This window comes from Lolium rigidum, chromosome 4 (assembly GCF_022539505.1).
Source record: "Lolium rigidum isolate FL_2022 chromosome 4, APGP_CSIRO_Lrig_0.1, whole genome shotgun sequence".
Taxonomy (NCBI): Eukaryota; Viridiplantae; Streptophyta; class Magnoliopsida; order Poales; family Poaceae; genus Lolium; species Lolium rigidum.
In genome coordinates this window covers 140136583-140156322 of record NC_061511.1, presented here as the reverse complement: position 1 = coordinate 140156322, position 19740 = coordinate 140136583, and the positions used below count along the sequence as shown (strand labels likewise).

Genomic DNA, 19740 nt, shown 5'->3' with positions numbered 1-19740 from the left:
TTTGCATCTCCAACTTGAGGTAGGCCTAAAAAAATTGTGACATATTTCCAACTATGCGATTAGAAGAGACACGGGCACTCCTAAACGTTATGAAGTATACATCTATTAACTGCAAACACTACTCCCCCAGATCAGTTATTGCAGCGACAAGTAATATGGGACTAGTTAACATGTTTGCAACATCCATTCAGAGCAAAGGCAGCAAAAAATAAAGCAGGGTAATATAAGAAGACCAAAACAGGCACTTAAAAGGTTTTCAAGTTATTCTTCTGGAATTGTCACAGTTCAACTAACGTAGCACTAGGAAATCCAAGTTTAAAACATGGATCTATGAATACATCGGCACAGAAATGCCACCAATAGAGCAACTTGATATAGGACGTTTGCTGAAAACACGATAAGCCATCGATATTATATCACCAAAATATCTGCTACTCCGAAAGAGTGGACTTCAACTCTCCACTCTTTTCCATCTCAAGAACAATGTCACAACCCCCCATCAGTTCTGATTTGTAGTAGAGCTGGGGAAATGTGGGCCAGTTTGAGTAAGTCTTCAGACCTTGCCTGACTTCCTCATCAGATAAAATGTCAAAGGACCCAAAGCTGACCCCTGCTCCTCTCAATGCATTCACAACTTTCGAACTAAAGCCGCAAAGTGGAGCATCTGGGTTGCCCTTCATGAACAGCATCACTGGGGATGAGGAAATCAAGGCCTTCAGTCGGTCCTCTAGGCTGTCTTTCGGAATAATCCCTTTCTCGGACAGAACCTTCTTTAGCTCCCCACTCTTATGCATCTCCATCACTATGTCAGAACCACCAACCAGTTCACCCTTTATGTACACTTGAGGGTAGCTAGGCCAGTTCGATAGAACCTTTAGGCCCTGCCTAACCTCATCATCTGAAAGAATGTCAAAACTTGAGAAAGGAATCTTCTCTTGCTTAAGAATATGAATGACCTTCCCACTAAATCCACACTTGGGCTCCTCGGGTGAACCTTTGATAAATATCATCACTGGGTTAGAATTAGTGAGGCTCTCCAAACGAGCTTTCTGAGCTTCAGTAAGCCCAATTGGTTCAGGACTCTTTTCACCTGTAGACTCAGATATCACTGGCTCCTCAATTTTGCTTCCTTGTGGGCGGAGAGGAATGTTGTGCTCCTTCAACACATCCTTCAGCTCACCACTTTCATGCATAGCAATAACAATATCACATCCACCAAGCAGCTCACCTTTGCAGTACAACTGAGGAAAAGTTGGCCAGTTAGAGAACTTCTTCATTCCTTCACGTACTTCATTATCTCCAAGGATATCAAAGCTCCCAAACTCAACACCTTCCTGCTTCAAAATGTCAACCACTCTTCGACTGAAACCACACCTTGGTTCGTCTGGATTTCCCTTCATAAATAAGATGACAGGATGGGAATTGACAAGCTGCTCCAATCGCTTATTCAGAGCAGTTGCACTTTCAGCAGCAGAAGATCCATTTTGCTGTGCCAATTGTTGGACCTTTTCAAGCACAGCAGGCCCAGCAGCAACCCCCAGGCTAGCAGGTGCAGCAGACTCAGCAACATTGGCAGGCCCAGCTAACTTTGCAACCTTATTGGCCAGGCTGGCTGGATTTGCACCCTCCAGAGTATCAACAGCCTTGCCTTCCTGAAAACAGATAAACCATGCATAGATGACAACCTCTTACAAATAAAACAACACATGAAATTTCCAACCCATTCAATAGAACATATTCGGCACTGCATTGAAGAAATCCAAAAGCTAAGCAAACATGACCTCTTTCACATGCTAACCTCACATATTGGCAGAGAAAATCATATGAAAATCTAAAGGTTGTGTGCCAACGCACGATTTACATTACAAAGGAAATTGACAGTAACACCAAAATTCCAAGTGAAATCAAGCCAAACTAGCCTAGCTAAGAAGACATTGTGCATGCCCAACCTCAGGAAGTCCCGTAACAATATCACAGGCATTACTTTGGTTATAGTCGTACCAAATACGGCATACTCCATACAGCAATTCAGTGACATGAACTGTAACAACCTACATGCCACATCATCCCACAACGAAAGTCACCAAAGAAGCAAGAATCATTGCACATTCATACTATAAGGTGAACTAAATTAACTTACACATCCATACAGAACCTTTAAGGTAGGCAGGCTAGAGTAAATTCAGTGAAGTGTATACCTAACTTCATTATTCCACAGTATACAGGGGACAGGCACACAAAACTGATGTCATTGCTTATTGAATATGCTTATAAGTTTGAAAATGGGCCCTAACAATAATAGCAACACATGCCTCATCATGAGGGCAAAGCACATGATGGATGTTCTTTTTGCCTTAAAACCTGGACAAGGGATGCACAACTCAAATTTAATAAGGAAGCAACATATGAAACTTCCATGAGATTCAATAAAACATGTTTGGCACTGCATTGAAGAAAATCCAGAAGCTAAGCAAACATGACCTCTTTCAGAATCTGACCTCACATATTTGTAGAGCAAACATTATACAGAAATCTAAAGGTCATGTGCCACTTGCAATTGGCATTACAAAGTAATTTCACAGTAACACCGAAATTCCAAGTGAAGCCATGATTAAGTTTCAAGTGATGCCATGAATAACTAGTAACTAGCCTATCTAAGAAGACACTATGCATGTTGACCTCAGGAGGTCCCTTGACAATATCACAGGTAGTCCACACAGTACTCCAGTGACATGAACTGGAAACAGCCTACATGCTACATAATTCTACTAAAAAAGTTCACCAAAATAAGCAAAAAACGTTGTACGTCCCTGCTAAGTGAACCAAAGTAACTTACACATCCATAGCAGTACCTTTAGGGTAGGCAGGCTAGACTAAAATCAGAGAAGTGTGTGCAGTTTGAAACTGGGCCCTAACAAACACACGTGCCTCATCATGAGGGCAGAGCACGTAGCTGATTTTGTTTGCCTTAAAAACTGAACTAATGCAATTCAAATTTAATAAGGAAGAATGGTGCAACCATAAACCTACCAGCATTAACTATGAAAAATATAAGCTATTTGAAAAAGGTTCACTAGCACAAACGAATTGCAATAGCAAATAGTAAATACCTTGCAGAAAACAAAGTATGGTACTGCTGAAACTCCATACGCCTCTGAAATTTCCGGTTGTTCTTCAGCTTCAACCTGATAAGAGTTACCAATGTAACAAGGATAAACAAGAAAAGGATTCAGATATCCGAATAACGAAATTGCATGTTATTGGCAGCCCACCATAAAGAAAGGTTCATAATACTTTTAGTAAAGAACACTAAGTGCAAGATAGCCTTAAAGGTGAAATATTTTATTGGATGAGTCTTTACTCCAATTTCCAACTGATGACATCACTAAGTGAAACTAGTAGATAGCAGACCAGTAGCAAATACTATTATTTACAGAGAGTTGGACATTTGACCTTGTATTTGATACTGAAAATTCACTTGATGAAAGAGCAAAGGGTTTCAAGCACAAGTTGGTTGCCCCGGCTGTTAGCTCACACTCTCAGCTGAGTCAATAACCTAACACAGGAAGAACGAAGGGTTTCAAGCATGAAGGGGTTGCATTCAGCTGTTATCTCATGCTCTTATACTGAGTCCATACCCTAACGTGGAGTGCCAAATGTTGCAACTACAAGTTAGGTTCGACTCCATTTCCAGTTAGTCAACAGCATACACATCACATGAAAACTCAAACACTCACCAGACAGCGCATGTCGCATCCCAACTTAGCAGTCAGCATTAGTACGAACTAAACATCATAATCATAATAATATAATCAAACACACACAAAAAAAAGTAACCTACATAGCGGCAGATATCACACCCCAGAACCCTAAACGGCAACCGCGAATCTGACCACTAGACCAGCACCGACGCACCACGATCCACCATAAACCGAGCCGATCCCAAATCTACCGCGATACAGAAGAGGGCAGGAAGGCGGGGCGGCTAGGGAGCGCGTACCCGGAGGAAGAGCGCGTGCGGGAAGTCGACTGCGAGGTGGGCGAAGACCTCGTCCATCTGCTTGGAGGCCTCGCACCAGGAGGCCCAGAAGTGCACCGCGGCGGGCCGCGCGCCGCCCACCGCCGCGTCCAGCTCCGCCCTCGACCCCACCTCCCTCACCGCCCCGCCGCCGCTCGCCATCGCCGCGTACAGTGCGTCCGAAGCAACCTCAGCAGAACAATCGGCGGCGAGAAACGGGGGTTGCTGGGCTGTAGCAGCGGAGGCAAATTTGGGGAAGGAGGAGAGAGATGACGCGAGTCGTGGCGAGGGGTTGCGGCTTGGGGTTTTCCTCTCCTGTCCCGTGACGTGCGACGGCGACGGAAGATTCCAGAAGGGCCCGGGGCCGGTTTGGGCCGACTTGGGCCTGGGTCAGAATGGGCTGAAGAGCCCAGGAGGAAAAGAACGTGGCTGACGTGTAACCACGTGGCCGGCCCGGCAAAAAGCTAGAAGCCGCGGCGGCGGTGGGGTCCAGCCGCCGTCCGGGTGCCCCCGCTCCCCTTCCCGGCCCACGAGCCTATAAATCTGGGGCATTTCAGCGGCCCTCCGACGGCAAGAAACCCTAGTCGCCACCAAACTCTTCGCGTGAATCCCGCACGGCGCACGTTGGCTCGGCCAGTTCATCAGATCTGTGGAATCAAGAGTGTGATAGTCTCCCCCTCCCCTCATTTTTTTCTGATTGATTTCTTGATGTGTGCGCGTTTGCTGGATGGTTTGGATCGATGATGCTTTTGAAGAATACTGCGTTATCTTCCTGATCAATGTGGGGCCGCTGCTGTAAGCGGCGGCTTCCTGATGACACCATTTTCTCGCTGAGATCCATGTCGTACCAGCAATCTCGCCTACTTTTCTTTTGTGTCTGCCCTTTCTCCTTTATCTCGTTTGCTTATTCTTCCTCTGAAAATATATGGTGGATATTACAAGGGAGAGTTTACACAGTGATGTCTCTCAACATATGCTTGCGAATAGTACACGGGGAAACATCTCTTTGCTGAAGAGATAACTGGTAAGAACTTACACGGCGACCTATGCTTACGAATGCTACATGGGGAAACATCTCTTCTCTGAAAGAGATAAACTGGTTAGAGTGTAAGACTGATATGTGTCTTTAATATACTCCCTCCAATCCATATTATTTGATGCTAAAATGGAATTAATAGATATATCTATTTTAGTATCAAGTAATATGAATTGGAGGAAGTACAAAGAAGTGAAGAACAATAAGCCTTGATGTAAACAACAACTGTATACACAACAAGCTTAGATTAGCATCACGCTGACCGGTTTCAGTTCATCATTGCTTAAGCGAACCAATCCGCCACGAACAAAATCATTCCTGAATCACTCCTTCTTTTCTCCTGAAACGCAACAGACTTTGTCCTCTGCGCTACGCTCTCAACATAACAAAGTATAAACAAACAAAGCAAACACGGAGATAAGATGAGAAACAGAATTGCTGCTCTCAACATAACAAGTAGAATCAAACAAAGCAAACACGGAGATAAGATGAGAAACCGAATTGCTGCCCCGCCACTGCAAGGAATCACCAGTCACCCAGCAGTGACAATAACAAACTTAAAGAGTGGAACAAAACAAAGAGATGCAGCAGAAATTGCAAAATAAACAGCGTGCGCGTGTATATATATGGTTACTACAAAACAGTCTATCACAGTTTTGCTGGGTTGCAACTGTGGACAGACAGGTAAACTTAACGGAAATACGTACAGTACGATTACAGAACAGGCAAATAAATGTCAGCATCTGTTTCCAGTTTAGTCAGGCATGCTTATTTACAGCTGTTCTACAGTAGTAGATTTACAACTCTGGCATAAGATATAGCTTTGAACTTGTTTCTGGCGTAGGCGTGGCCCGGTCCATGAGATTATGGACCTCTATAAGTCAGCTCCAAAGAAAGGAAGTGAGTTCAGCGGCATCACCTGCTCCTGTAACAAAGGATGATATGCGGCCACAGTCAGTTTGGACAGGAACAAGTCTCATTAAGAAATATAGGAATCTGTGTAACTGAAGATACCTGGGAGTCCTCCAGATGTTCGGAAGGGAAATGAAGACCAGTGGAACAGTTCTTGAGCACCTCAGGGCTCTTCATCCACGCCTTATGTGCTTCAATGGATTTCAGCTTGTACCGGAACATCTGCCAAAACGAATCCAGTTTTCAAGAGTGTTTCATTCACACAAAATGTAGAGACAAAACAAGTTAGATGGAAGAAAGTGTAGGCAGGGGATCATGTGCTCCTCCACACCTCAGATAAAGAAATAGTTGGCTTTTCAAGCTCTTCTCCCTCGACATGAATTCCTGTACCCTGACATTCTGGGCAAAGGATGGATTCTATTTTGCTCTTTGGCGCTGTTTTGGCCTTTCTGCCTCGCTTGCTCTTCCCCTTCTTTGCAATTTGATCAGCCAGAACCTCATATTGGCACAGAATAGTCCAGTGCAATAGGCATGAAGTGTGAAATAGATGAAAAGCCTACAAAACTCATGTTTAGCCTAGTAGTCACAGCAGAAGACTTGGAATATAAAGACAGAATTCTCTTGTTTTATTTCTTTAAGAAAAAATAAAGATATGTTTGTAAGATCTTTGTCTTATTGGACAAAGGAATCTCTATTCTCTAGTTCTCTACTCACAATAAACTTTAGAAGATCTAACTTTCTAATTGTATTCTGTTTCTGTTTTTCTGTGTAAAGGAAAGCAAGTATGGCTCAGGTTGCCTTCAAGAAAATAATTGATAAACAGTGTTTGGAATTACTAACCCCGCTCGAGTTTCTACTGCTGCAAGCTAGGTTTCCTGTACTGCAGTTCAGCAAGGTAGCGACATCCTTTCCAGGAAGCATTGCCCGCCCACAGATATCACAGACTTTCTCGGCAGCAAGCCGCTTCTGCTTCCTCAGCTCTCTCCTCATAGACTTGCTGGATAAGGGGCTGACTTCCAGATTGCATGAGGTACCTTTTGAGGAACCAGCCACGATAGCTTGACTTGTGCCGTTTGTCTGGCCATTCGACTCTTCTGAAGACGCTTCTTGATCAGAAAAGGACTTCTTCCTTCGCTTTCCACGATGCCCCGCATCATCAATCACAAAGAAAGATCCAGCGGAGATAGAAAGGTCCTGATCATCAGAAGGCCACTTCCTTCCCAGCTCATACGCATAAGAGAAGTTGACTACGGCAAAACCAGATTGCTCGTAGATGTTAGACCCGTTAGAGCCATCATGTGGGGCTTCTGGTCCTCCCCAAGCACACCAGATCTTGCTAATCTTCTTGCGGCCATCGCTAGCTTCGGCGATCTTGTATGCAATGTTTCCATGTCCAAGGAGACGCGCGGGCAAGTTCAGAACAACATCCTTTACCAATACACTAGGAATAACAAGCTGAGCATCATCTTCAGCTACCGCAGCAGTTCGACCATTCGGACACCCATTCGCTCCACTGTGTGCACCACCTGCACCATTACGGGAGCTTGAACCGTCTCTCAGCCTGGACGTCACCTCAGCGTCAGTCCCGGAGAACTCGGGATGGAGAACCAGAGCAAGGTCCCCGTCGTTCCGCGAGCTCGAGTCCAGCACGAGCGGGCCGTCCTCGCGCGCGTTGCTGAAGAAGAGCACGCCGTCGTTGAACGGCCACGGCATGGGCCCGAACAGCGTGAGCTTGGCCTCGGCGTAGCGCCGCGCGTGCAGGTTCCCCCTGAGGTGGTCGAAGAGCACGTTGTCGCTGAAGCACTCGGTGAGGCAGATGGTGCAGAAGAAGATGACGCGCTTGCCCGCGCGCCGCAGCTCCACGTAGGCGTGCCCGCTCTGCCGCACCTCCCGCAGCGTGGCCTCGGCGGCGATCTCGCGGATGTCCCTTGAGTTGCCGTTCCGCTGCAGCACCAGATCCTTCCCCACCATGGCGGAAATTCCCTTGAAATACCAGCAACAGCAAGGAGGTCCTTCTTTTCTGCTTCTCTTTGGCTTACAGATCCCCAAAACCAATCTTCCAGACTACTACTTTTCCCTCTCCCAAATCACCAAGGAAAATTCTACCCACACTTGAGATCTTAGTTTCCTTCCTTCCGAGCCCTAAGATTGCAAGCTTAACAAACAGCGACTGCAACTAGTAGCACTACTACACAAATAAAACCTAGTACAGAGGACGGTCGTATTCGTATCTTTCCGGCCATGGGAATGGAAGAAAGCGTGAGGAACCTTCCCAGCAGCGCGAACTCCTCGACGGTCGCGCCAACCCTAGACATCAAATCCGACACGGGAAGGCAGCAGCAGCAAACCCTAGACTCCTCCTCCTCGGCGTCCGCCGAATCGGCGCGGGGGGAGGCGGCAGTGGAGAGAGATAGAGAGAGGGGTTACTAGCAGAGGACGACGACGGGTCGAGGCTGCTGCGGCGGGGGAGGAGGCTGGTGGAGGCTGCGCAAGGTGGTCGGGGAGGAGGAGCGGAGGAGGCAGGCGCGCGAGAGCGAGGATGACGCCGAGGGCGGCGAGGCCATGTGATGGAAACGCGGCGGCGGAGGAGCGGAGGGGAGGGTCGTCGCCGGCGGCGGGGGATTCCGGCCGCGGCTTTGCTTTGGATTTTGGTTTGCTTCGGAGGGTGGACAGAAAGAGGAGGAAGGTGCGAGCGAGAGGTTGAGGGGAAGCGCGTGTGTGTCTGGATGGACGGGAAGAAGGCGAGGTTGAAATCGACTAGGACTTTTATCGCCGGTTCAACCGAACCATGTTTTTCTTCTCAGGGAATCGGTCGGGAACAGTTCAAAAACAAGTATATTCCGAAAATACCTTTTGGCACACGAGCACACCAATGGTCCTGTTTTTTTTTAAAATTGAATTGAAATGTTTTGTAGGTCTCTGAAAATACTGAAGAAAACCATACAAGTACATATGCCTAGCATTTGCGGCCAATTTTGCATTGAAATATATTTTTTACATGTGATCTGCAAAGAAAGAAAAGATGCTAGAATAAATATCCTCTTCGTTTACTTATATAAGACGTTTTAGCAAACTGATTTAGTTTGCCAAAACATCGAAGTAGTTCTTTTTCTTGCCTTTTCCATGATTTTGTTATTATTGAGCCTACACAACGTACTATCTAGCAAAACATTGTACTCCGATTCATATTAATTGACTTCAATATGGATGTATCTAGAACTAAAATGTGTCTAGATACATCCATATTAGAGTCAATTAATATGAACCGGAGGGAGTATAACATATGTATTATCCACCCAGTTATTTTTGGATTTTTCTAAAATTTAAAATACCATTTTGGAACTTCTTTGAAATACCAAGATCACGAGAACTGGGGATTCAAAACACTTCACTCGTTATATTCGCGAAACTCAAACAACAGAGGGGCCAAATTGGTGTTAAAGGAAGAACTGCGAGGAACCAAACTTAGTAGGAGAGAACTGGGGTTGGGTCAAACTATGGTGTATCGATTGTTATCCCCATAGCAGCTACGGTGGTGCCGAAATCACTTGGGGTGGGGTGGGAGGGGGGGGGGGAGGGGACAAACATGTTAATCCTCACTTGGGGGTGCAATCGCCGTAAGATCGTCTAATATAATTTTATGCGTTGCAAAATATGCACAAAAGAGGGAGGTGAAACGGAGAATTAGAGACCCTCACCTTGCATATAGGGCGTTGGGCATCTCTTAGGTTGACCAGCAAGTGATCACTCTGCAGATTGAAGGGGACAATATTCTTCCCATGCAAATATTCCATACCAAATGCAACTTCCATCACAATAAGTAGACGTCTGCGCCTAAGTTTCACTACAAAATCACACTTATAGCTATACAAAAAAAATCTTGTTGTGCCAATGGCATAGGGAGGGGGGGGGGGCATAGCCCCCGCTAGCCCCCTAGCCATTGATAGTTGCACCGGGCAGCTAATTTGGTATGAAAATGTTAATCCTCACTTGGGGGTGCAATCGCCGTAAGGATCGTCTAATATAATTTTCTGCGTTGCAAAATATGCACAAAAGAGGGAGGTGAAACGGAGAATTAGAGACCCTCACCTTGCATATAGGGCGTTGGGCATCTCTTAGGTTGACCAGCAAGTGATCACTCTGCAGATTGAAGGGGACAATATTCTTCCCATGCAAATATTCCATACCAAATGCAACTTCCATCACAATAAGTAGACGTCTGCGCCTAAGTTTCACTACAAAATCACACTTATAGCTATACAAAAAAAATCTTGTTGTGCCAATGGCATAGGGAGGGGGGGGGGGCATAGCCCCCGCTAGCCCCCTAGCCATTGATAGTTGCACCGGGCAGCTAATTTGGTATGAAAGAATTGTTGGGCCACGGAAAATTCTTCTCTAAACAAGTTCTCGTACGAGGGTATCTAACGAAAGTTCGATATGCGAGAGGTTTAAGCACCGCAAAGCTCTACTCCGGTAGGGTTAGGGTTAGATCTAAGGGTTAATTTCCGCACCTAACTCGTTGTTAATTTCAGAGAAAATAAACAAATATTGTTAATAGAGTATGTCAAACAAAATGGGTGGATTTTCTAATCCTCTTCAATACTACCACAATTCTTACAGTTATGCAATGTTACTGCTTGGAGTGTAACACCGACGATAATTTTTCAGGCTTCACCCTTAAAACCGGTCGGAGAAGTGGTCGAAGGAGTTAAAACAGTGAACTTTTGAAGGTCGGGATCTCTTCGCATTTAAATGTACACGTTTGTCCCTTCAATTATAAACCATACGTTGTGGCCTACATCGAATATGCCACAAGGCTCTACTCCGGTACCAATTTACTTGATAGCGACACTTCAGAGTTGAGACGTGCAACCAACAACAGCACACCGACACGGCACCTAACCTCAACAAAATGGAAATAAATAAGGGCGGTGCTGGGTAGCTATGACCAACCGCCGTGCTGGCGCAGGTCAACATCACAATTCACAAGGCAAATTGAGCAGGGGGGCATATCTCCTTTGGAAACCATAAGCAAAAGCATATACTCATTATGTGGTACTGGTAGTAAAAAGAATCGAATCTTCAAAGTACTTCAAGGAATCGAGGTGGGAAAATCATCAAAGAGAGAACTGAACCTACCAGCGCAGAGACAAATGCAAGATCTCATACATATAAGTCACATGCACTCCAGCCTGGACTCTCGTCTGCTCTCCAAGCTACTACAGTTTATTGGATGCTACTACAGTTGAAGTGCAGCTGGTCTATTCTCCAAGCAAGCAAAAGGCAGCGTCAGGTACGCGCCAAGTGAGAGGAAGCACAAGAAAGGGAGGTGTTGCAGAAAACAAAAGGCCCTAGAGCGTCTAAGCAGCCTCCACATCGGGCACGGCATCAACAGCTTCATCTTCAGGCCCAGCGTCCTTCTGCTCGACGAAGTCATACCCATATTCCTCCTCTGAAGGGTCCTCCTCCACGCTTCTGCCAAAGATGAATGGCCTCTTGCCCATCGTCGTGAAAGGCATTAGCCCCAGTGCACGCGCTGTTTTGATCTCCCTCGCAACCTTGCGCTGAGCTTTCGCGCTGATCTTGGTCTGCAGAGCCAATCAATATGTTAGCCACCTCAACAAAAGCATCATCGGCAAAGGGCTGTTGCTATTTGAAATCAGACACTCCTTTGTTAGAGATATGTCATTCAGCTCTAAATACTACAATATGCATTATTGTCAACAATCTAAGAAAGCATGGTCTGAATTTTTAATACATACATCAGGAACACATGTCTTCACCCAAAAATTTACTATTCTATATAAAGGCAGGGAAAATATCATTACCTGATTCCTCTTGATGATAATGCCAGCTTCTGTAAGAAAGTTGGCGAGGAATCTAACATTCTGCAAGGAATAATTCCATGTGGTCAGAAACTGCATCTTTGAGATAATTGCAATAGCCCAAGATATCCTGATATCGGGATGCATCATGCAGGTCAAACTATGTACACATGCAAGAAGCTGTCTAGCAGTAGGTAATTAATTGGAAAAAATGGTTACATAGCACCAAGAGATAAGCAATTCATATACCAGTTGAGCAAACTGGTACACTTTTCCAATGAAAAGATTCCCCCTATCAAATCTTACTCTCTTATGTTGATTCAATGCCAATACTCATGTCCCCCTCTGATGAAGGTGGTACTTTGATTGGTTAGACAAGGCTGTGACAAACAATCAATCTACTATTACTATTCAATTTATATGAGACATAAAGTTGATGTCACTTGACATTGTTAGACTTTTGAAAAATCTTATATGCACTACATTTTGGCAAGGAGGGAGTATCACATAAACCACATAACAGTGGAGTATTTGCTGGTCAAAACTTTGTCTTAATCTAATATATGTCCTGCGTTTTGCAACGAAGGGAGTGCAATTTTGCATGTGTCTTCCTCTGAGATCCCCTCACCCTGAGTTCAGTCACCCCTCACCCAGCTCGCTGCCTCACAGGAGCGCAAGTTCTATTTTATCCTGATCCCAACTGTATGCCTAGGTTCACGTTCCTTTTATAGTTCTGCCTGTAGATGTTTGATGTATGTGCAGTTTTTGTACGAGAAGGTTTGGATGATGCCTGTTCACAAGCACATGATGTATGCAGGACAGAACCATTGTCACTATACTTGAAGAAAGTTTTAGCAACAGGTATTTTGGGATAAGAAAATCAATGTGAACAAGCTTGATGAGAAAGGCTCTAGGCAACATGAACAAAAGATTCAACAAGTTCATTATTTTGCTCGGCGAGGAACAACTTCACTGTTGTGCTTGAGAAGATTCGTGTTAAGGTTGCTGCAGTTCTTTTTGTGCTGATTAGTTTAAGGTTGTTGCCTTGTGCTGATTGGGTTGTTACCTCACAGAACTTTCCAATGGATATGTTCTTCGTCTTGAAAAGTTTCTACCTTCTTTGTGTTGATTCGTATTATGGTTATATCAGTTTTCATCTTGTTATGCAATGCAGGAGGTTGCAATACTAGTCTGTAGCAGGCAGAGGTTTCTGTTGTAACACAGGAGCGACTTCTGAAAATAAGAAAGAAAAATAGGACAATAATATGTTTCATGCGCACATAACATCCCAACAATTTCTGGTTTCCACACTGTGTTTCAATATCGGCATCATCTAAGAAAGTTAGAAGAAATAACTCAAATCAACAGGGTAACAAGCAGCATGTCAGTTCACCATAGTACCATACTGATGTTAATAATTGCTAAACTCAAATAGAAGGATAGGAAGCATCAAGAGAAAATGTATGAACCTCACAGCTCTAGGTAGTGTAACAAGATGTTTGGGTAAATTAGCACTGGCGTGACGCTATATTCATTGCTATCACTTACTCCTCAATTCACGATAAAAATGCCGTTTCAGGCTTACCATATTCATTGTATACCTAAATTTATAATAGTTAACAGTTCTGAAATTTACATGCTTGCAAGATCCATAATTTGCAAGTTGGCAAAGTAGCAAAGTACTAAAATCTATCTACCACTAAATTTAAAACAAAAATTGTGCAAGTTCACATAGGTTGCCAAAAGTAGATGTACTTACCCTAAAATCGGCTTTCCTTAGAACATCCTTCGTGGTTGTTTCAAACTGAGGTCTAGGGGTGCTCCTTGCGGCTGCAGGTCTTGTAAGGTCAAGATCCTGAATGCAGTAGAGTTGAATAAAACCTGGTGTTAGAAGAGTGTCACTCTAGTACATAGCATCCTTGCACAAGTAAAAAGAAAAAATGTAATTCAGAGAGATAGAACACTATCTTCTTGTGGTATACGGTTGTTTAGGCGACAGTTGATTTTCTGTTTTCACAAACATCTATCTATAAAAGAGTACTACACTGTGTCGATATATACGAAGCTACCAACACCACAACCTAGCTCACCATCTAGCCATGTTTGCTGAAATACTTTTATGGGATAAAATGAACTTCAAGATTGCAAAAGGAGTTGTGATCTCTCGAGTACTTGAACAATTGAAGTAATGAACAGATTTCCCTCTTACCTTGACATTGTAGGTCGAGCCTCGCCTGTAATTCACATCTGGCCTGAAATCATAGTCATCTTCCTCGACCTCGTCCGTCATATGAAAGGTGCGGGCCGCGTCATCCAACTTCTCGTTCATGCCATCGTTCAAGGAATCGTCCATGCTCCCACCAAACAGAGAGCCCTCCCTGTCACCAAACTCAGAGTAACCCCTGCCACCGGGCCGACCCCAGTCACCCGTCCCAGATCCGGCGCCTTGTCTTCTGAAGGAGTTCCCAGTCCCATCGAGCTTCCCAAAGAACGAATTGTCACCTTGCTCCGTCTGCTCAAACAACCGGTTTTCAAACGCATCCGCGCTCTCGCCCACGCCCTCTGCTGCGAAGCAAACAAGCACGTCAAAAAAAAAAATCGCAGAAACATTGTAATCATCAATTCCCCGAATAACACGCATGCGGCATCACAAAATGATGGATTTGAGCACGAAAAACCTAGATCTCTAGCTGCTCCGGCCGCCACCCGGTCCGATCTTTCATTGTATCGGTGGTAGAGAAAGGGTGATGTGACTCCGTATGCGGCAAGAGGTGTTGAAAGTACTGCACGGAAAAGGAGAGGTTAGGGGCGCGGGTGCTCACCGGACTGGAAGGAGCGACGGAACGAGGAGGAGGCGGCGGCGGCGGAGGACGGTGGGTCGGAAGGGAGGAGACGGCGGATCAAGCCGCGCGCCGGAAGAGACCGTCTCAGCGCTGAGCTCGCCATCTCGCTGAGTTACTCGTCGGCGGCGCCGCAAACCGTCACCAGAGGAAGAAGCAGAGGGGGGGGGTTTTGGGCTTCCTTTTGCCTTTTGGGCCCCTCCACGGACATTTTCCCGTTTTGCTGCTGTGTCTACTCTACTGATAATCGGGAAGAGGCGGGGGGCAAACTGCAAAACGGAGCTCGCGCACTTGCTCGCCCCCTTTCGTCACGAGCTATGGCGGCGGCCGCGCCCGCCGCGACGATCCTCGAGCTGGACCCTTCGCAGGAGCGCGCCGGCCGCGTCATCGATGACATCGTGCGGATGGAGAAGAGGATCTTCCCGAAGCACGAGTCGCTGGCGCGCTCCTTCCACGACGAGCTCAAGCGCCGGAACACCGGCCTGATCTACTCGACGGCCGGCGCCGGCGACGAGGAGGAGGTCACGGGGTACGCCATGTACACCTGCACCACCTCCCTCTGTGCCTCCATCACGAAGCTCGCCGGTGAGACGCCCCGTCGAAAAAACCATTGGTGAGCGCCGCCGCGAACTTTTGGTCTGAACTCTCTTGATGTGTGTATGCAGTGAAGGAGAGCTGCCGGAGGCAGGGCCTCGGCGAGGCGCTGCTGCAGGCCGCCGTCGAGAGGTGCCGGAGGAAGCGGGTCCAGCGGGTGTCCCTCCACGTCGACCCGGCGAGGACGGCCGCGGTGGCGCTGTACCGGAAGGCCGGGTTCCAGGTCGACGCCACCGTCGAGGGCTACTACTCGCCGCAGAGGAATGCCTACCGGATGTACATGGATCTCTAGGAATAATCATGGCCAGGATCATCAGAGCATCAAACAGCTTGTCCACTTTGGCAATTTTGCTGTTGTTGTGCTCAAAATGATACTTTCTGAATCTAAATCAGTATGGAATTATAGCATCTCAGTACAATATGGTGTATTTATTGATTACTGTTGTTTAACTTGCTGCCAATCCAAATGGAAACATTATTAGCTGAAGAGCAAATTCAGTTATAGGTCGACACAACGAAAAGAAGCTTTCTCAGCGAGATCACAAGATTTGATGCAACTTCTGTAATATAACTTACTGTTGTTATGTCAATTTCGCTACTAGAAATAACCAGCAACATAATTATCCAGCATAAAACTCTTGATACAAGAATGATAAGGACTCTGAAAGATTCCAGGGAGCATATAAGGCTTCAATGATCAGACCTGAAAGCAGCTTATACAACCAGAAGAAACATGGGAGAAAAGCAAACAGCACCGCCTCCATTCGGGGCAAGCTCAAGTTCTCTATTAACAGAACCAATGTCAGATATATACAAACTGGCTGGATGTGCTTAACTTAAGCATGAAAGCATGCACTAAATAAGATCTAAAAAAGCAAACAGAAGGCTTGCGACTATAAACGCGACAGTCCAGGCATTTCGAAGAGCTTCAGTATAAGCATGGAATCAGAGGGCTTCGGGCATAGATTAATGAACAGGGCACTTGGCTGAGGACCTTGATAAGCAGACAAGTGCCATTCATTTTATGTGGGAATCATAAACACTGAAGATGACATCAGGCACAATCAGAGGCAGCTTGTTTATGTACATGAACAGCCTTCTGAGGTTCTCTCTGGACACCGTCTCCATGTCGACCACGTCTTGCTCCTCGACGTAGATCCACAAGTCACCAGGGTCAGTCTTCTTCAGGTTGTCCCGGCAGAATGGACAGGACTGTGATCTTGAGTTCCTGCAGCACACAATATTTTCTGTTAAGGCATTGTTTCAGAACAGCGAACAGACGCTGTAATGATCATAACCACGTCGCAGCTACAGAGTATAAAAGAACAATCCAAGTTATGCTACTTGAAGAGGTGTGCATGGGCTGCAAGGAAGCAGACAAATCATAGATGTTGTCAGAACACCGCATGGAATTGGTTAGAAAGTTGATACACCTGAACAAGCAAATTGTCATTATCCAACATGACATTATCAGTATTGGCCAACACATGAAACTTGGTTGATCTACAGAACCCATACCACCTCTAACTAGTGAATAGCTAGCAAAAGTAAACGTAAGCATGGACTAAGCCTACAATACCATATCCTGCAGTTAATTGAACTACATATATGCATACTGTCTGGATTAGACAGGGTATGCACTGAAGATTAACAATCAGTGCTCGATAAAGAAGCATGGCTGGTTGTTCAGAACAAAGAACAACATAATTCATCAGAATATTTTTAAGTTTTCAGTGGCTGAATTTTAAGTTTTCAGCTTGCAAATTGGACATCCAATTCGTAACTTTACTCATATCAGGAATGATGAAACCTATAGTAATCCAGGTGAAATATAACTATGATAACCTAATCCTGCACTATCATACCCTGCAATCAATTGAACTACATATGAGCAGACCGTCTGGATTAGACAGGGTGCATACTAAAATGAACCAAAAACTAGGTGAACAATCAGTGCTCGACAAAAAGTAGAGTAGGGTTGTTCAGAACAAAGAACAATATAATACAATTCAGAATATATTTTGAAGTTGTCAGTTACTGCACTTTTAGACTACTAAGAGAAAAATCCAAGTTATGCTACCAGAAAAGGTGTGCATGGGCTGACAGATCATAGATATTGTAGGAACACTGCATGGAAATGGTTAAAAAGTTGATACACCTGAACAAGCGAATTGCTATTATCCACTATGGCCCTATTAATGTTTGCTAGAACCACACCACGTCTAATTAGTGAATAGCTAGCTAAAGTAACTGTAAGGATAACCTAAGACTACACTATCATATTCTGCAATTAACTGATATCTACATATAGGCAGGCTGTCTGGATTAGGCAGGAAATACTATGTTAACAATCAGTGGTCGATGAAAGCAGGAGTCGGGTTGTTCAGAACAACAGAATACAGTTGAGAATATTTTTAAGTTTACAGCGACTGCATTTTTAGAGCATCTACAATTGCAAATTGGACATCCGATTCGTAATGTCATATCAGTTATGATGAAACCAGTGGTAGTGAACATAAATAGAAAATCAATGCATCAATAAAGCACTATCCCTGTTCTGTTTAGCTACTGTGCATTCATAATCATGCCCTGTTTACAAGGGCTATACTGTGTATCAGTCTATAAAAGCATAGAAATTGGGTGCATTAACCTGAAAATGAGGCATAAGCTTTCCATAAGTCAGTTAAAAGCTCAGCTTCCATTTATTACTCTCAAGAGACATACCGCTTCTACAGAAGAAGAATAGGAAGTATAGCAATAGCATACGTAAAACAAGGCCCAAATAGAGGCGTATCCTTATCTATAAAGCCAACATTATCAACGTTTGTGGGGGGGGAGTGGGAAGGGCTACACGCCACTAAATGCGGTCACACGAAATGCATGGTGGGGGCAGAAACTGGAAATCTGCGCGTACCAGTCCTGATAGCATCTGAGGCACATAGCGTGCGTGCAGTTGGGCAGCACGACTTTGCTGTTCATCTCCATGCAGATCCCGCATTCGTCTTCCCTCTCGGCATCGGCCTCGGATACGCTGCTGGTTTCGTCTCCGTCTCTCCTTGTGTACCTCTCCATGCACACGGCCTTCTGCTTCTTGTCCTCCATGTCGGTGATCCCTCTCTGCAGTTGCAGCAGGGACGGGAATATGACAGCTGCGCAGCAGCTCCGGTCAGTAAAATGCCACATACAGCAGATATGTTTTGAGCAATGGATAAGCACCACGGTTTGACCCTCAGGTAAATTAACAAGGAACTCGTGATGTACCGTAGAATTCTTTGATGCTGGCTTTCCTCTCATGGGTCGACATGGTGGTTGTGCCATCGACATAGACCTGCGCAAGTAGGAGCTACAATCTCATCAGCAAAACTTAGCGGGGGAAACGAGACAAAAAAGAAAAGGCACGATGCAGGTGAAGATGTTAGCGGAACAACCTTGTAAATGAGTATCCTGAGCAGACCGAGAGCCCCCGCGAGGCTGCAGTCAGTCCACTGCACGAGGAAGAGGAATATGTGAGCGGCGGGGCTAAAAGAGAGCCGCATCTGCAGGCAGGCGCCATCGTACTCCCGGGGAAATTCAGTCGCCCTGCAGCACGTGAAGTTAAGCAGGCATGAGCAAATGAACGTCTGGCATCATCATTCGTTGGACAGATCAGCTGCAGCAGTCGTCAAGAGATCCCAGCCCCCTCAGTGAGATCGCGCTAGCTAGTTAGTACCTTCTCGATCATCCCCTTTTTCGTTCAACGGATTATTAGTGTGATTTAGAAGGCTGGAACACATGGGCAGGGCGGGGCAGGGCGGGGCGGGGTGTTTTAATATGCCATGGCGGCGAGCACATGCGTTCTCGTCCTCTGGGAGATCTACCAGCACTCGGCTGCCCGTGCGCTCACGGATAATGATGATAATTGAACAACCGGGGCCAACACCTACGCCGAATCCCACCTCACGAGCCGGAGGCGCCGACGCGTGGTTCACCCACCCAGCAGCCGCGCCATCCCACCGACAGAGAGGAGAGGAAGCGAATTTGGGTGGCGGAATCGGGAGAGGATGCGTGGGAATCGGGGGTGCTTACAGGGTGTTGGCGTGCTGGATGTCAGCTTCGAGCACCTTGAGGGAGTCCCTGTACGCCTTCCGCATCCTCCTCCGCCGCCGCGCTTCTCATCCAACCCCGGAGGTCGGGAAATCACACCACCGACACCAGCTCCAACGGCACAGGGCGCCGAATCTCCGGCTGGATCGCGGTGTCCGGGAGGCTACGCGGATAAGGTCTGCGGTCGCATTGGGGATTCGGGGTCGGGGTCGGGGTCGCGGGGTGGGTGCGGTGGAGGAGGAGTGGTCTTTTGAAGGAGAGGGAGGGAGGAAGAGGAATGGGGAGGCAGGGGCGAGTGTGCGCGCGTGCCGGATGCGCGGACTGGGGGGAGGGAAGAGGGCGCGCCCGGCCGGCGCCACGTGTGTCGCGGCGGGCGTGGAAGCGTCGGGAGGCGTGAGAGCGCGCCACGGCGCGGTGGACGCTGGACAGGTC

The 19740-nt window shown here is 46.2% G+C and overlaps 5 protein-coding genes across 6 annotated transcripts; 1 reads left to right on the top strand and 4 right to left on the bottom strand.

Annotated features, from left to right (window-relative positions):
* Positions 1-201: 201 nt before the first annotated feature.
* Positions 202-4195, bottom strand: LOC124705820 (monothiol glutaredoxin-S11). Its single transcript, XM_047237510.1, has 3 exons — positions 4001-4195; positions 3111-3185; positions 202-1652 (listed from the first exon to the last, which is right to left on the bottom strand). Exons 1-3 carry the CDS (start codon positions 4178-4180, stop codon positions 432-434), a joined length of 1476 nt encoding a protein of 491 aa, XP_047093466.1. The 5' UTR covers positions 4181-4195; the 3' UTR covers positions 202-431.
* Positions 4196-5648: 1453 nt separating this feature from the next.
* Positions 5649-8473, bottom strand: LOC124705819. Its single transcript, XM_047237509.1, has 4 exons — positions 6807-8473; positions 6298-6522; positions 6069-6188; positions 5649-5979 (listed from the first exon to the last, which is right to left on the bottom strand). Exons 1-4 carry the CDS (start codon positions 7935-7937, stop codon positions 5929-5931), a joined length of 1527 nt encoding a protein of 508 aa, XP_047093465.1. The 5' UTR covers positions 7938-8473; the 3' UTR covers positions 5649-5928.
* A 2510-nt stretch (positions 8474-10983) lies between these two features.
* Positions 10984-14752, bottom strand: LOC124708473. Of its 2 annotated transcripts, none has more exons than XM_047240162.1 (5): positions 14614-14752; positions 14001-14356; positions 13551-13646; positions 11795-11854; positions 10984-11554 (listed from the first exon to the last, which is right to left on the bottom strand). In XM_047240162.1, exons 1-5 carry the CDS (start codon positions 14735-14737, stop codon positions 11327-11329), a joined length of 864 nt encoding a protein of 287 aa, XP_047096118.1. In that variant the 5' UTR covers positions 14738-14752; the 3' UTR covers positions 10984-11326. The 2 variants fall into 2 exon arrangements, with proteins under 2 accessions (XP_047096118.1, XP_047096119.1); XM_047240163.1 differs by having other exon boundaries at positions 14001-14353.
* A 190-nt stretch (positions 14753-14942) lies between these two features.
* LOC124647566 (uncharacterized N-acetyltransferase YvbK-like) lies at positions 14943-15564 on the top strand (the record flags this gene model as incomplete). The annotated part of the gene is made up of 2 exons (XM_047187488.1): positions 14943-15216; positions 15297-15564. Coding segments are annotated over 2 exons (495 nt in total), but the record flags the coding sequence as incomplete, so codon positions are not given.
* Positions 15565-15966: 402 nt separating this feature from the next.
* On the bottom strand, positions 15967-19403 carry LOC124708510 (E3 ubiquitin-protein ligase AIRP2-like). The gene is made up of 5 exons (XM_047240195.1): positions 19291-19403; positions 18654-18804; positions 18487-18553; positions 18140-18374; positions 15967-16453 (listed from the first exon to the last, which is right to left on the bottom strand). Exons 1-5 carry the CDS (start codon positions 19353-19355, stop codon positions 16243-16245), a joined length of 729 nt encoding a protein of 242 aa, XP_047096151.1. The 5' UTR covers positions 19356-19403; the 3' UTR covers positions 15967-16242.
* Between the last annotated feature and the right edge of the window lie 337 nt (positions 19404-19740).